The following is a 15,861-nucleotide window of genomic DNA, read 5'->3' on the forward strand; positions in this document are numbered from 1 at the left end:
TCATAAAGAGATTTAGATTTTGGAAGAGTTTTGGACCCAGTGGCTGCTGAAGAACCTTCTAACTCTGAGATTGTTTCATTCTAATCTTAATGAAAATGCATTTAGTTTTAAAACAAGATATATAAAGTTGATGATGTAGTACCATAAATGCATTAACAAAATTAAAATGATACTCAATTTTCAAGTTTCATTTATTAATGATCATAAATAACCAACTGCTACATTTAATGGCTCAAACAAATGATTCTTTAAAGTTTTGAGTTTTATCAGTATAATGAGGTTTTATAACAATTAGAACTTTGTGAAACTAATTAAATTTTCACAACTGAGTAAATAAGGATTACTTCAATGATTCATAAAATTTTAATTATAGTAGATTAAGGATTATCCAGCCAAAGGTTGCCAAAAACTTTTTTGTTGATTTTTTTACCTCTTAAATACCATGGTTTATTGAATCAGAACCAAGTTATTTCACAGTTAATCACATATTGATCCTTTATAATTTCATATGAAAAAGAAAATGTTTTCCAGCATTCCAATATGGTGGCAATTACCCTACATTTTTACAAGAATCTAGGTTGTAATTTAGACTGTTATTATTCATTTGACTTGAGAAGTCCTCATTTCACCATCATGGGCCCATAATTACTTATTAGCAAATGTAGAAGATCCCCTTTACCTCTAAATCCTAAAATCTTTATAATCTACAAAATACTTATTTCTTTTCATAGTTGAAATAACCCATGCACATTCTCCATCTTGTAAATAAGAAAAGTGTGGTTAAAAAAAGTCCTATCTTGGTTAGAAAGTAGAAGAGTATGGTACTGTCTTCAACATCCACTGATTTCAAATCTACTGTTCTTTTCACTGACAAAGGTGACTGAACTGGATTAATAATGAGATTCAAATATGATAAAGAAAAGTAATAAAATCCTTCCCCTATTAGTCCTCTTCTAATTCTGCTCTAGTATAATTTTGTTTGGTTTGGATATGATTAAAAATCCTTCTTTCCTTCATCAAAGTTTTTAATATTCCTATTAAATTTCTATAAGAGAATATCCCCTAACACTTTATACAGATGTTCTAAGAATAAATTAGGGAGATATAAGACAAAAGAAAAGTCCTACAATACAAATAAAATAATGGTTTACTGGTAACAAAGAACTTGAAACAAAGTGGGTGCCAATTGATAGGGGAATGGCTAAATAGCTTGTAGCATAAAAATGTAACAGACTATTATTTTGCAGTAAGAAATACAAGACCAATGACATCACAGGTTTCTTCCAAAACCAAAAGTATGTGGGGGGTAATATGAGTAAATTTGTTAATTAACATTTAGGAATCACCTTCAATATTCTTGGCACCATGCTAAGTGATTGTGATACACAGAAAGGTAAAAGATAGTCCGTGCTTTCAAGGATCTTACAAGCGAAGAGAGAGAAACACATAAGAATTTGTAAAAATCGATACAGAATAAACAAAATTAATAAGGTGGTTAAAATAATGCAAATGAAAAGAACATTAAAATTATGCATTACCATACTTGATCCTCAAGAACATATAATGAATATACTTCCACACTCAACGGAGATCTTATCAAAAGGACAAAAGTGGGGGATATTGGGAAGAATTATGCATATACTAAAAGATGCTGTCATCACATTAGTTGTTGGAGATTAATATTTTTTCTTTGTTACATAAAAGGAATGGTTCAAAGTTTGTATGTAAGAAAGGGATGGTACCTCTTACACATCCATGATTATTATATAAAACAAGAGGAAGCAGTAACATTTTAGTAATAATTCAAATGATTACTTTCATAAAATTATGAGAATGACACTAAATACTATCAATAATACTTGTTAGATTGTAAAAGAAAATGGCAGAAACTATATCACATATTTCAATCTGCTATATTTTAAAAACTTAAAAATGCTTGTTGTTACTGAATGCCCAATTGAATACATAACAGTAAGTGATACTAGAATAATACAACAGAAACTCCCTGTATTTCATGAACTAAAAGTAAACAATATCACCAAACCAGAAATAAAGACCACAAAATATCCAGGAAGATTCGACTAATAAATTGTATTAGAACAAAGCCATTATAATACATCATATTATTGTGTGCAATTTCCTGGACCATAATATAGATTCATAAAATATTATGGACATTGTTCTTAAAAATCAATGTTCTTTGATTTGGTACTTAAGTACAAAATGTTTATAATTACCATGATATATGGGACAAAAAGCTTTAAATATTATCTAAACCTAGTACAGAGGTTTTAAAATATCTTATGAGAACAGATCAAAATAAGTGTAGTGTATAACCTTGGCCCCCTTCCCTCAGTACAACACAGACTATATCTGCTCTTCAAGGTTCCATGGTACTCTGAAGAGGTACTTGAGATGACTTTTGCTCTACTACCATTCAACAGGGTTGCCACTGACTGATTTTCTCTGCATTGATGTTGGCTAGTGATTAGGATCCAATTCCTTTCAACCACTTACCATCAATTGGCTTTAATAAAAGTATTTTTTACCACAAAATATAGCAAGAATAAAAATACAAAATTTCCCTCATTACCACATAAGAGTTGTCACAAAAATTTCTAAGACAGATGAGGGAAAGAAATAGTGAAATCTCCAAGTCATAGAAAATAGTTTTATTGAGAGAGGGCCTATCTCATAATAAAGCCTGTCAGACAGGGTTAGGACCTGTAAGACCCTGAGGCTAGGGATTCATGGGGTTTTATACTCAAACCAGGTCTCAAAAGTATTTGTACATATTATTTTTAGCCTGACGCTTCCCACAAACACCACTTATGCTAAACTGTTCAAGTGGTGCATGTACAACAAGTCCACATAGCAGGATGGGAAACTCAGTCTTATGCAAAATTATGTAAACCAACTAGTGGATCCACCATAGTGGACTTTACATAGAGTGCTGCAAACCACAGAAGAAAGAATTAGATGGCAAAATCCATCAACTTCCTCAACGTTCATAAGCAGCTTTCCTTAAGGGCTAATTGGTCTGTTCTAGCTCAGGAGTCGCGATTTTCAGTATTTGACCTTTAAGCTGATTGGTGATTCCCTAACTACAGTAGATTAAACAAATGTTTTCGCATATGTTGTTTAGGGGGCAGCTAGGTGGCACAGTGGATAGAGCACCAGCCCTGGCTTCAGGAGGAGCTGAGTTCAAATCTGGCCTCAGACACATAACACTTACTAGCTTTGTGACCCAGGACAAGTCACTTAACTGTCATTGACCCCCCCCCATGTGGTTTTCACAAGCTCTTCTAATATCTATCTTAGTCTATTATCATTTGCTTAAACTATTAAAAATTACCTAAATGGTTTAAATCACAATTTGTAGACTATATGTTTATTATTACCATAGTTAAATGACATTTCAAATGGTTGGTGAAAATCTCATTCACAGAGGCATATTTTTCCTTACATCATTTAGTTCTCAGAGAGTGTAGGTTTGAAAAATAGCTCCTTCTCAACCTGATCTCATCAAGGTGTTGTCCAGATAGTGTGCACCTGTCTCATGAGTCCATGTATCAAGTACCACTGCAGTAGGATCCCAAGGAGTACTTTCATAGGTCATTCCTTGTTCCGCTGGGCATAGCTGCTCTCCTGTCTGCAAAACCCAGAGTGGGCTCATAGTAACAGAGATCTGTGATTTATTCTCTCAACCTTTTCAAACATCCAGAGTTGATATGTACTGTCACAAGATTCCATGAGCTAAGACATCAACAGTTGAAGTCAAAAATAAATGAGGAAAAAGAGATGTTGGCTAGTGCTGCTGGGCCTTCTTCAATTCCTCTAGAGCAAATCAAGATTTTCTTTTTCTGGTATTGGGTCAGAATCAGTTAAAAGAATTCTGTGCAGGCTTCACAGTCTCTTCAAAGCCCAGAATTCTTTATACAGGTACTACAGTGTCTCCAAGATAATTCCCTTATACCCCATCATGTTTTTCTCAGAAGTAAACTCCTTAATTTCTCCATTTGAATAAATATTAATCCAGGAGCTCTGACCATTTACCAGACTCCCTTCTTATATATGATCCCTGTTGTCCTCTCTGATATTAGAGTTTTACTAAGAACATTTTCACTGAAACCACAAAAAAATAAGCCTTTCATAGAATCTCAAACTTTTTTCTCTCTCTTTTTGTTGAGGCAATTGGGGTTAAGTGACTTGCCTAGGGCCACACAGCTAGTAAGTATTAAGTTTCTGAGGCTGGATTTGAACTCAGGTCTTCCTGACTTCAGGGCCAGTGCTCTATCCACTGTGCCACCTAGCTGCCCCAGGATCTCATACTTTTCAAAGAATCATAGCTTTAGTGCTGGTAGAGATTTTAGAGTCCACTGAGTCCAACATCTATTTTACAGATAAGGAAGCTAAGAAACAGGGAGATTAAGTGATTTGAACCCAGTACTTCCTAATTCCAAGTCCAGCTCCTCCACATTACAACATTTGTAGCTGAGAATAACATGATTTTAAAGAATTATATTCCTATTCACATAATTTATCTCAGTATGTTTTTCTGGTGAATGTTATACATATTTAAATTATAGTAACACCTAGGATAATAATTTACACTTACAGATGAGAAGTTACAACATGATTTATTTTTGTGACTTACTTTTCAGTTTATAAAAAGCAGGGATTACTGAAAGATAAATGGACTAAAGCAGGAAAAGAATTACTTGATTTGCACCATCAGGTCCTAAACCCCATTGTCAAACATAAGGACAAGTCTAGGAAAATCAATGTGATTATGTTAACCTTTTGCCCTTGAAAAAAATTTTGAGACTCTAAGATATATCTCTATATTCATGTATGTATATACATGTATGTACACACTCATAAACCTGTATACATATATACACATAAGCACAAACATATATATTTAAAAAATACACATCAAAGGCTTAAAGCATAGGGCTGGCTGCCAGCTCAAACAAAATAAATTAAGGATACAGGGTACAAATATAGGACAATGAAAGAATTAAAGAAAGCTTCACAACTCTGGAATGAAGGAGATCAAGAACTGAATAAAAAATAATGAACACCTCCAGGTAAATAACTAGTTAATTAGTTTCATTAATATTTAATTTTGTCCTAATTTCCAATAAATTTAAAAGTCAAGTTATCATCTTAAAATGTAGAAGGATGGTACGTCATCCTGTTCACAGCATTTTAACTAAAACAAAATTCACATATGCCACTTCTGACTACTAAAACTACAACTTCTTTATCTTCTATAGATTTACCTTTCAACATTAATGGACATTTAGGAAAATAAGGAATAAAATGATACTATGAAGATTCCCTCCTAACCTCCCTCCCAGCTTTCATTTGCCTTTTTTTCCTTGTGTTTTATTGTTCAGCTTCTGTTTGTATTTAGCCCTTCTTCCATAACTCTCATTCTCACTCAAGTACCAAGTTCTTTTTATCCATATGTATCACATTTTGAAATGCTGTCACTTCATCTTTATATTTGCTGCTGTTACTTTGCTAGAAGCCTTCATTATCATTTATCCTTACTTCTCCCTCTATTTTTGCCTCTTTCAAACTATCCTGGACACTGCTGCTAGAATCAACTTTCCTGTAAATAGATTGAGGTTTCTCACTCTTCTATTCAAAACCTTTGGTATCTATCTAGTGTCCAATGAGAAAATATATACTGCTTAATAGAATTCAATGACACCCACAATCTGATGCCACCCCACATCTGAAGCATTATCTAATGCTATTAACCTTTAAATAATCTCCACTCCATTTAGAGTGGCCTTTTTTTTTTTGCTCCTGAAAACATCATGAACTTTCCTCCCTCCATATTTTTGTTCATGCCTAGAATATACACCTTCCCTTACATTACTTACTGATTTTTTTTCCTTTGGGTCATTATTATACTTTTACTTGTGTAGGAAATTCCCAATGTAGAAAGTCCCTCTAGAAAAGGCAATCAGTCACATAAATTGATTACCATAGAATCAGTATCACAAATTTAGACTTGGAATTAGTTTTTGTTTTTGTTTTTGTCATTGTTGTTGTTGTTGTTTTTTGAGGGGCAATGAGGGTTAAGTGACTTGTCCAGGGTCACGTAGATAGTAAGTGTCAAGTGTCTGAGGCCAGATTTGAACTCAGGTCCTCCTGAATCCAGGGCCAGTGTTTTATCCACTGCACCACCTAGATGTCCCTGGCATTAGTTTTTCCTTTTTTATTTTTTTTTTGTAGGGCAACGAGGGTTAAGTGACTTGCCCAAGGTCGTCACACAGCTATTAAGTGTCAAGTGTCTCAGGCTGGATTTGAACTCAGGTCCTCCTGAATCCAAGGCCAGTGCTTTATCCACTGTGCCACCTAGCCACCCCCCCAGCATTAGTTTTTAATAGTCATATGAGTTCAAATTCTCAATTACAAGTGAGAAAAACCAGACCTAGAAGGCTTAACTTACCTGGTCACAGTAACAAGTACTTTTCATCTAAGAGAGTTGCTGGAGTACCAAAAGAATGGGTACATTTTCATTTTCTCACATGTATAACATGTGACAGAGTCAGGACACAAACCCAAGTCTTCCTGTTTTTATGATCAACCCTCTAAACTAGTGTCAGAGACTTTGTTCCATCCCTAAAACCCAACTCAAATATCAAATCTTCCAAGTAGGCCTTCGTGTTACTGTCACCAATCATTAATAACTTTTACCCTCAGATCTCATTAAGCTCTTTAATTTCTCCTACCCATTAACCCATGTACAGATTATTTATCTGCATTACTATCTTATTTCTCTGCATCACTATCTCATTTCTCTATCAATTAATTTGCAAGCATTTTTAGTCACTGTTTTTGGTTCTAGGCACACAAATATTGAACTAGTTTCTCCCTCTCTGTTTGGTTATTTTCTTGCTCTTTTTTCCACCTATGAGTTGACTCAATCACCTAACCTGACAGTCATAGCATAACAAATTAGACAAGATGTTTCCATTAACTCTTGTTTCCTGATATCTTGTGATATCATTAGCTTCCATTTGCCCAATTCTATTTTTTTTTTTTGCGGGGCAATGAGGGTTAAGTGACTTGCCCAGGGTCACACAGCTAGTGTTAAGTGTCTGAATCTGGATTTGAACTCAGGTCCTCCTGAATCCAGGGCCAGTGCTTTATCCACTGCACCACCTAGCTGCCCCCAATTCTAATTTTTACGGAAGTATATTCTTCAGTGATTTTCTGTGCCTGTTTAATAAGTAGTCCAGTTGTTTTTTAAGGTGTTATTTTCTTCAGTACTTTTTTTTGCTTCTTTTAACAAGTGTCAAATTTTCTTTTTAAAATTTTCTTGTATCACTCTCATTTCCCTTACAATTTTGTCCTCTACCTCTCTTATCTCTTTCTTTAAGGCTTCCAGGAATTCTTGTTGGGCTTTGATCCAGTTAGCATTTTCTTTGAGGCTTGGTTTATAGCTCTTTGAACATTATTATTATTTTTGTTTTTTTTGGAATTCATGTCCTGGTCTTTCCTGAGACTGAGTAGCTTTTCATGGCCAAGTTCTTTTTTTCTTAATGTTTGCTCATATTTTTTGGGGTGGGGCAATGAGGTTTAAGTGACTTGCCCAGGTTCACATAGCTAGTAATTGTCAAGTGTTTGAAGCCGAATTTGAACTCAGGTCCTCTTGAATATAGGGCAGGTGCATTATCCACTGTGCGACCTAGCTGCCTGTTTGTTTGCTCATTTTAAAAAATATATTTCTTGACTTTGAATTTTATGTTAAATTTGGGGTCTGTTTACCTGAGGATGAGGAGGCACTATTCTAAGCTTCAGGCTTTTTAATGCTACTGTTTTCAGAGCTAGTTCTGGATGTGTACACTTTTTTTTGGTGCTTCCAAGGTGGTGTAATCCAGGGAGATCTGTGTGGTCATTCTTCTGGTCTTTACCCAAGATGGACCCCTGGTGCCCTGCAGCTGAAAATACTACTACTCCTCTTTGTTCTGAAACTGCAATCAGGGCCCCTGTTCCTTTGTGCCTGACTATAAGTGATCCCAGCAGCTGTACCCAGGGCCAGCTAAGTGTCATTTGTAATCTCTTTCTGACCAATTGTCCTATCCCCTTATTTGTCTCTGGGCAGAGAGCTCTTGAATTATTTGTTGGCTAGTCAAATCAATTTTGGAGCAGCAGAGCCAAAAAAAATGTTGAGGTGAAACATTTTTCCAATTTAAGACAACTTAGAAAGTCAGAAGGAAAGGTCTATGGCAATGGTGTGCGTGCCTAATCAGAGTATATGTACATAGTGCTATCATGCCAGTATAGGCTTTGAAAGTGTTACCTTCCCTAATTAGATTGTGATCTCCTTGAGGGCATGGACTATCTTTTACCTTTCTTTGTATCTCTAGCATTTACTACATTCTTTTTTTTTTTTTGGTAAAATTTTAAATCTTTAATTTCTTTGTTTTTTGCTTCCAAAATGAATGCAGATATATTTCCATCTATCTGTATAACTGTACATGTTGGGAAGAGTGGGGAAGGGGAGTTTGGCTATGTGAAATCATGAAGGGCCCTGCCAGGAAGGAAGCCACCTTGGGGCTTGGGGTGTGGTAAGAATACCCCTCCCTGATTGGCAGAGCTGTGGGAGAAGGGAGGGCAGATGTTTCTCATGCACTCACTACCTTCCCAGGAATTTGGGATTTGAGGGGAGGGATATGGGGAAGAATGAGGTCCACTGTGGTCCTCCCCTACCACACTTGGCAGATGTATTATTGCTATCGTCCTGGTAGAGGGAAGGGAAGCAGGAGAGGAGGGGGTTTGGATTGCTCAGCTCCTCCCAGGGGGTGGGGGCAGCCCCAGTGTTAGCAGCAGTTTGGGGTCATCACTGCGGACTCTGTGGGGAGGAAGATGGGGGTCATTCTGTCCCTCCCCTCTCCTGGAAGGGGAGTGGATGTCAGAAGAGGCCAGGGGCACCAGATGTAGAGAGGCAAGCCCAGGGTTGGGGAGTCTCCCCGCTTCCCAATCCTCCAGTGGGCTAACCCTGTTGAGTTCTCACTCCTCAGCAGTGGTTCTGAGCTCCCAGTGGAGTGCCCATCTTGGCCTGTCTGCCCGGTGGTACCCATCTTGGCCCATGGGGCTCATCGGGGGCCTCGGTTGCGCTGGTTTGTCAGCTCTTGTGAAATGAACTTTCGGAGACGCTCCAAGTATTGGCTATAGAGCTCTATGTCATTGTGCCCGGCACCCTCCACCCAGAGTGGCTCCACAGCTTTTGGGCAGCGCTCATATAGCGCTAGTCCATGTGAGAAGTCAATCACCTCGTCTTCCGTGCCATGGATGATCAGCACAGGCGATGTGATCTTGGAGACCTTCTCAATGTTGGGGAAGGTGTCGAAGCAATAGGTCTTCTTGGTATCGGGGAAGGCGATCCTCATGCCCGAGGTGAGGGGGGAATGCAGCACCACAGCAGCACACTCATAACTCGAGGCCAGGTCCATGGTAGGCACTGTCCCGATGCTCTGCCCATACAAGATTATGTTCTCTGGGCTGATGCCATACCTGGTCCGAAGGGCCTGCCAAGCAGGGTCAATGTCAGCATAGAGATTCTTCTCAGAGGGTTTTCCTGAGCTCACCCCGTAGCCTGAGTAGTCATAAGAGGAGATGTTGCAGTTGATGCGGGTGCCCAGGCCAAAGTAGAAGCTGCTCATCTGGCCCAGGTCCACTGCATTGCCATGGGAGAACAGAACTGTGAACCTGGCCCCTGGCACACAGCGTACATACATGCAGGAAATGCGGTTCCCTCGACTGCTCTTGGTAAAGAAGACCTCAGTCGTGTCCAGGTCGTGCTGTGTATACTGGAAGTCGGCTCGCTCTGTCAGGTGCAATTTCCAGCGGCCCAGAGCACCCCCAGAGCCCTGCCCCGGGGTGGAGCCCCCTCCGCTGGAACCTGGGTCAGGCTCGGCCACAAGGGAGTAGGTAGGCTCTGGAGGCAGGAAAGCCAATTTGGCTGCGATTCGGCCGGGACAGGGTGGGCAGCAGAAGAGGCAGCAGAGCTCACTGATGGACAGGCCGTTCATGGCGGAGAGGGAGTCCCACTAATGTGAGGGAGGACCCCCAGACCCAAGGCTGCGGTGCCCAAAGCTCTGGCGTCACAATGTCTTCAAAGCAGAATTTGCTTTCCAAAACACGAGTGGGAAAGACTGTGCTGTGCTGTACAAAGTACCTGTTAGGAGAGCTGGACGGGGAACCATTGTGGTCGGAGCCCAGCCATAAGGGGCACCCGGGCCGTTCTCCTCCAAGCTCTGGCTAGGGAAGGCCGCTCCGGGCCGCCGCCGCTGCCCCCGCCGCCCCCGCCGTGCTCCCCGGCCGCGCTCCATGCCCGGCCTGGCCCCGATCCCGCTCCTGGCCCGCTCCACTCCGGGATCCAGCGGCTGTCACCTCGTCCTCACTCAGGTGGATGTGGAGGTGAGGAGGAGCCACTGCTCCCCTGCCTGCCCCCCCCTTCCTACCCTCCCCCCAGGAAGTGATTTACTACATTTTTGCAACATAATAGACACTGAAGTATTTGTTGATTATTGTTTAACCAAGTAGTATACATTTTTCCCATAAAAAACACACAGTTCTAAGTATCATGGTTTCTCATCTATATAGACTTCAAAGACCTCATGCCAATCATATGAAAATTAGATATTGTGTAAAAAAAACAAAACAAAAAACCTAGCCATCTTTGCCCTCAATAAGGGCCTTTACTCTATGATGCTATTTGCTCAGTGTTCCTTTTACAATTGTAGTTTCAATCCCTTTCAAATTTCAACATTACCTAAATCTGAGACACCCTCTTAACTAAAGATTAAAGCAAAGTTGTCTGTGTTATTAAAAGAGGGGAATAATCTCTTTACATTAATCCCAGTTTTCTATTTAGAATCTGGTTGTGTGACACCAAAATAACAAAGATTTCTTACATAGGCCTTTCTAGTGTGGGATCTGATTTATTCACAATTGCAACATTCCCACATTCATATCTACATTTTGTCAAGCTAAAGATATAGATATGATATAGATATAGACATAGATATTTTCCTTCCTTCTAAAATTTTAGCCTAAAATATTACCTTTCTAACTTATATTCAATCAAAATTTGGGGTCAGTGCAGCAGTGGGGAATACTACAGGTAAATCATGTGCCAATAGGAACTCAAGAGACACCATCTAATTGATTACAATAAATTAGTCCTGATTAGCCCATCTCACATTTTTGTAGAGTTTTCATATTCCATCTATCTAATTTTAACTCCAAATGTCCGCTAAATTTTTAGACCCCCTTAGTAATATTTTTTTTGCTACTACATATCCATAGATGCCACACTGGATGAAGCACTGTGCTTGTAATGAGGAAGGCTCATTCTCATGAGCTCAAATCAGGCCTTAGACACACTAGCAGTGTTACCCTAAGCAAGGCACTTTACCCCACCTGCCTCAGTTCCTCATTTATACAATTGGCTGTAGAAGGAAATGGTAAATCAGTACAGTATCTTTGCTAAGAAAACCCCAAAATGGGATCAAGAAGATGCATGATGGAAACACTTGAACAACATATATTCATGCAGATTATATTCATTCAATTTGCAGGATATCCTGATTTGTAATTCATTACAACTCTTAACCAATTTGGTGTTGCCAGTAAATTAAGTATCCAGTATTTTATTATCACTCACTAATAAATATGCCTGAAAGCTAAGTGATACATATTCTTGATTATTTAAGTACTTTCCAGAAAATTTAATGCAGTGTGGTATAGCAGATAGAGAGCCAGTCTTGGGGCCAAGAAGATGTAAATTGCAATTCTGCCTCTAACACATACCTGCTATGTGACCTTTGTTAAGTTATTTGACCCTTCAGTTCTCCTATCAACTCCTTATGACTATATATTTCAGAAAATAATGCTTAATGGCAGTGATATTTTCTTTACTAGATAGTTCCTTTCTATTGAAATCACAGATTTATTATCTCTGTTATAGAAACTTATGGTTTCTGAATAAACATCATCTTTTTTCATCAGGGTGAAGGAGATGCTTAATAATCCGTTATCTTAAAAAACATTTTGATAAATGTCGCGAGCAGTCTATTTTTTGGAAAGTTTTCAATTAAAAATAAATATTGAATGACTAAAATATGGCTTGAAATTGCACTAAGACTTTTGGGACACATCATATTAAATTATAAAAAGTCAAGGAATAGATATATCTGGCATAGTGATAAGACACATGAAGTTAGAGTCAGAAGACCTTCATTTAAATTCCAGCACTGCTCTTTACTATAGCAATTTCCTCATCTGTAAAAGGCTGGTGTTATGCCTTGACAGTCTTAAATCTTTTGGTCTATATTGACTGTTCAATGACTTAGCTATTCACATGCATTAGTTATTCAGATAGAACCATTTTATTTTATATCTATAAAATCTATGAACCAAGAGGCCTAATACATAATTTCTAGTTGAAAAGGACTTTATTCAGTCTTGGACATAAATGCGAGTCTAGACAAATTAAGGCTAAAAAACATCAATCTGTTTCTACTCATGTGAACAATTTAGTAGGAAGAGCAATCTCACTTTCTTGTCAGACTGTGAAGTAGAGAATGAGTAGAACATGCTTATATTGCTGAGTGACTGAAGCTGATGCTCATTCTAAATCAGTAACCCTTATATAAATGACATCTTGTTATGGATACACAAATACTGTGGAAATGATAGGTTTAGGTTTGTTTGTTTTGTTGTTGGTTAGTTTTTGTTTTTGTTTTTTTGTATTTCTTTTTCCAAATAGCATATTTTCCATGTCTGGTGTCACAGAATTTTTTGTATAACAATTACTCAAACATCAATTTCATGCTATCATAAATGCCATTTTTTTCTGATATTACTTGATGTCTAATAATTGGAATAGTATATTCTGTCAAATATGATATGATGCTCTTTGGATTCCATGGGGAAAGACAAATTTGGAAATATAATTTTAAAAGGTATATAAAGGATACAAATTTTAATAAATGTGTAAAAAACCCAAAGAGTAATATCACAATTGTAATTGTAATTGGTTATATTACAATTGTATTAGTATTTTTTTGTCAACAGCATCAACAACAATAACAAAAGTATATAAAACTAGAGCATTAGTCTTTATTTATCACTTTAGTTCCATTCCCCCCCCTTAAAGACCTAACTACAATACCAACTTTAGCACTAGGCCATTTATGATCAATTCTATAATATTAAATGATCCTCTCCAGCTGATAATTAAAATTACAACAAAGTTTGATTTTCCATATAATTGCTTAAGCACTGAAAAATAGCTGATGTTTATTACTCTGTCTCTGATAATGTATACATACATATGTACAGACATATAGACACACATATAGACATATTGTTGTTCTTTGTCCTTCATTCTCAAAGAGGACCATGGCATTGGGGTGATGTCACCCAATTGGATTTAAGTGAGGGAGAGATTTGCAAAGTCACCAACCTCACTCTCTTCTCTAGCACCTTCTGAGTCCAGTGGCAAGATATATAACAGGCCAACTGGAAATGGCCCCTGATGTTTAAGTCAATTAGTATCAGACAGCAAGTGTCTGAGGTCAGATTTGAACTCATGTCCTCCCAACTTCAAGGTCAGTGGTCTATCTACTGTGTCACCTGGCTACATATAGACATATATGTCTATTTAAAAGATAGGGACAGGGAATAAATATTATGATTTTAAGGGCATAGAGAACAATCTGGTATATAAAATCTCCCTGCCAATCAGTAGATCTTTTGAAATGGAGGGGTCCAATGATTTGTCTGAGATCATGCAGCCAGTCTATGTCAGAGGCAGGACTTCAATTCATATCTTCCTGGTTCTAAGAGTGGCTCTGTATCTGCTATACCATGCTGCATTTAATTTTTGTAAAGTACTTTAATAATTAAAATTAGTATCATTAATGCTTAATATTATCCTGATATACATCCAAAATAAGTTAAGTAATATAAATATCCAATATTATTTAAAATATTTATAAAAGTACAAAAAATTAAGCATATTATCTAAAAGTATAAAATATATATAAAGATAAGCTTATTAACAATGTAGCTATAGATTTTATTTCAAGGCAGTGAAATGAAACACAATTATACCCACAGAGGTATAAACATACAAACACTCTTTCAGATCTGTATTCAGTCCTTCAGGACCTAAATTCTTTTCTTTGAACCAGCTCATGTGATAATGTACCTGGTGCTGAAGCTCTTTGATACTACGTGACTTTACTTTCATTGTTGTAATATTCAGTCTAGTATCTTGGTGCTATCCACCTTTGTTGTAGCTAATACAACCACTGACCAAACTATTTTTAACTTTTTATCCCCAACATTAGTACAATGTTTGGCACATTGTAGGCATATAATAATATATGCTGAATTGAATAGAAACCCAGTCTATAACAGTTTCTGTTCAATTCTAAATAGCTCTGTAAATGTTGGTGAAACTTCATGTGGTTAAATATTTATGTAGTGCAACTCCCCATTTTACAAAGGAGAATACTAAGATCCAAAGAAATGAGATGGATGGTAATTGAACCTAGATTTTGAAAGTCCAAATTCAATGTTCCTTTATTATACCATACTCTAAATAGGGTTTAAGAAAAGGCAAAGAGATCTGGGTAGCTAAATGGTATAATTTATAAAGTGAAAGCATGGTATAATAGACCTGAGTTCAAATCTAGCCTTAGACATTTAATTGCTATGTGATCCTTAACCAGTCACTTACCTTATATTTGTCTCAGTTTCCTCATCTGAAAGATGATGATAAGGGCCTACCTCTTGGGGTATTGTGAGGATCAAATAAAATAATAATTGTTTATAAAGTCAGCACAGCGTCTGGAACATGGAAAGTTCTATATAAATATTAACTACTATTACTTTGCTTTTTTTGTTTTTTTGTTTTGTTAGTGAGGGAACTGGGGTTAAGTGACTTGCCCAGGGTCACACAGCTAGTAAGTGTTAAGTGTCTGAGGCCAGATTTGAACTCAAGTACTTCTGACTCCAGGGTCATTGCTCTATCCACTGTGCCATCTAGCTGCCCCTAATTACTATTACTTTAATGCTGGATTTCCCTAAATGAAGAGAATTACAGATCTTGATTAGAAAATACAAAAATGAGCAATTGCGATCATCTGGTGATTGGGCTGAACATCTCAGTGTGGTCCAGACCCAGCCAGGAACACAGTGCTTCGAGCACGCTTCAGAATCTTCTGCGCCATCAGCAGCTTCTTCTTAGGCTCAGATCGTGGACTGGTGAGATGGTTCGGCAGTAGGCCGGGGTGAAGTGGAGGCAGTCTTTGCTGGAGTTGAGTTGAGGCACCCTGGTTATAACTGGTGGGCTGAATTAAGTGGTGGTGGCCCATGGGGGAGGGGCACAGGTATGCCAAGCTTCCAACCATAGAGAATCAAGGTTCAATCAGACTTCTGTTTCCGGGTCAAAGAGAAAGCAACTATGGTTACTCACAGACCTGGCAGGCTGAGAAGAAGTGCAATAACCCCCTTGGCCATGCTGTAGCTCAGAACACTTTGTCCTGGAAACAAGAATACACTTTAAGAAGGACTTAAAAGCCAAGAAATAGGTGGCCAAGATGAGCAGGCAGAAAAAGCAGAAGACCATGGAAAACTTCTTTGGGGCAAAGGTCAACCAGAATACACCCTCAGAAGAAGAAGAAAATAAAGTAAAAGCTCCAACATCCAAAGCTTCCAAGAAAAATATGAATTGGTCTCAGGCCAAGGAAGCACTGAAAAGGGATTTTGAAGAGAAAGTAGGAGAGATAGAAGGAAGATTTAGAGGGATGGAGGAAA

At 37.8% G+C, this 15,861-nt stretch overlaps 2 protein-coding genes across 2 annotated transcripts in view; both read right to left on the reverse strand.

Moving 5' to 3' along the window:
• The window catches only part of SNTG2 (syntrophin gamma 2), a 612,266-nt gene that overhangs the window by 486,429 nt on the left and 109,976 nt on the right, over positions 1-15,861 (reverse strand). The window lies entirely within an intron of this gene.
• Positions 8,806-10,061, reverse strand: LOC122741618 (alpha/beta hydrolase domain-containing protein 17A-like). Its single transcript, XM_043985276.1, has one exon. It carries the CDS (start codon positions 10,059-10,061, stop codon positions 9,126-9,128), a length of 936 nt encoding a protein of 311 aa, XP_043841211.1. The 3' UTR covers positions 8,806-9,125.

Source organism: Dromiciops gliroides, chromosome 2, assembly GCF_019393635.1.
Source record: "Dromiciops gliroides isolate mDroGli1 chromosome 2, mDroGli1.pri, whole genome shotgun sequence".
Lineage (NCBI taxonomy): Eukaryota > Metazoa > Chordata > Mammalia > Microbiotheria > Microbiotheriidae > Dromiciops > Dromiciops gliroides.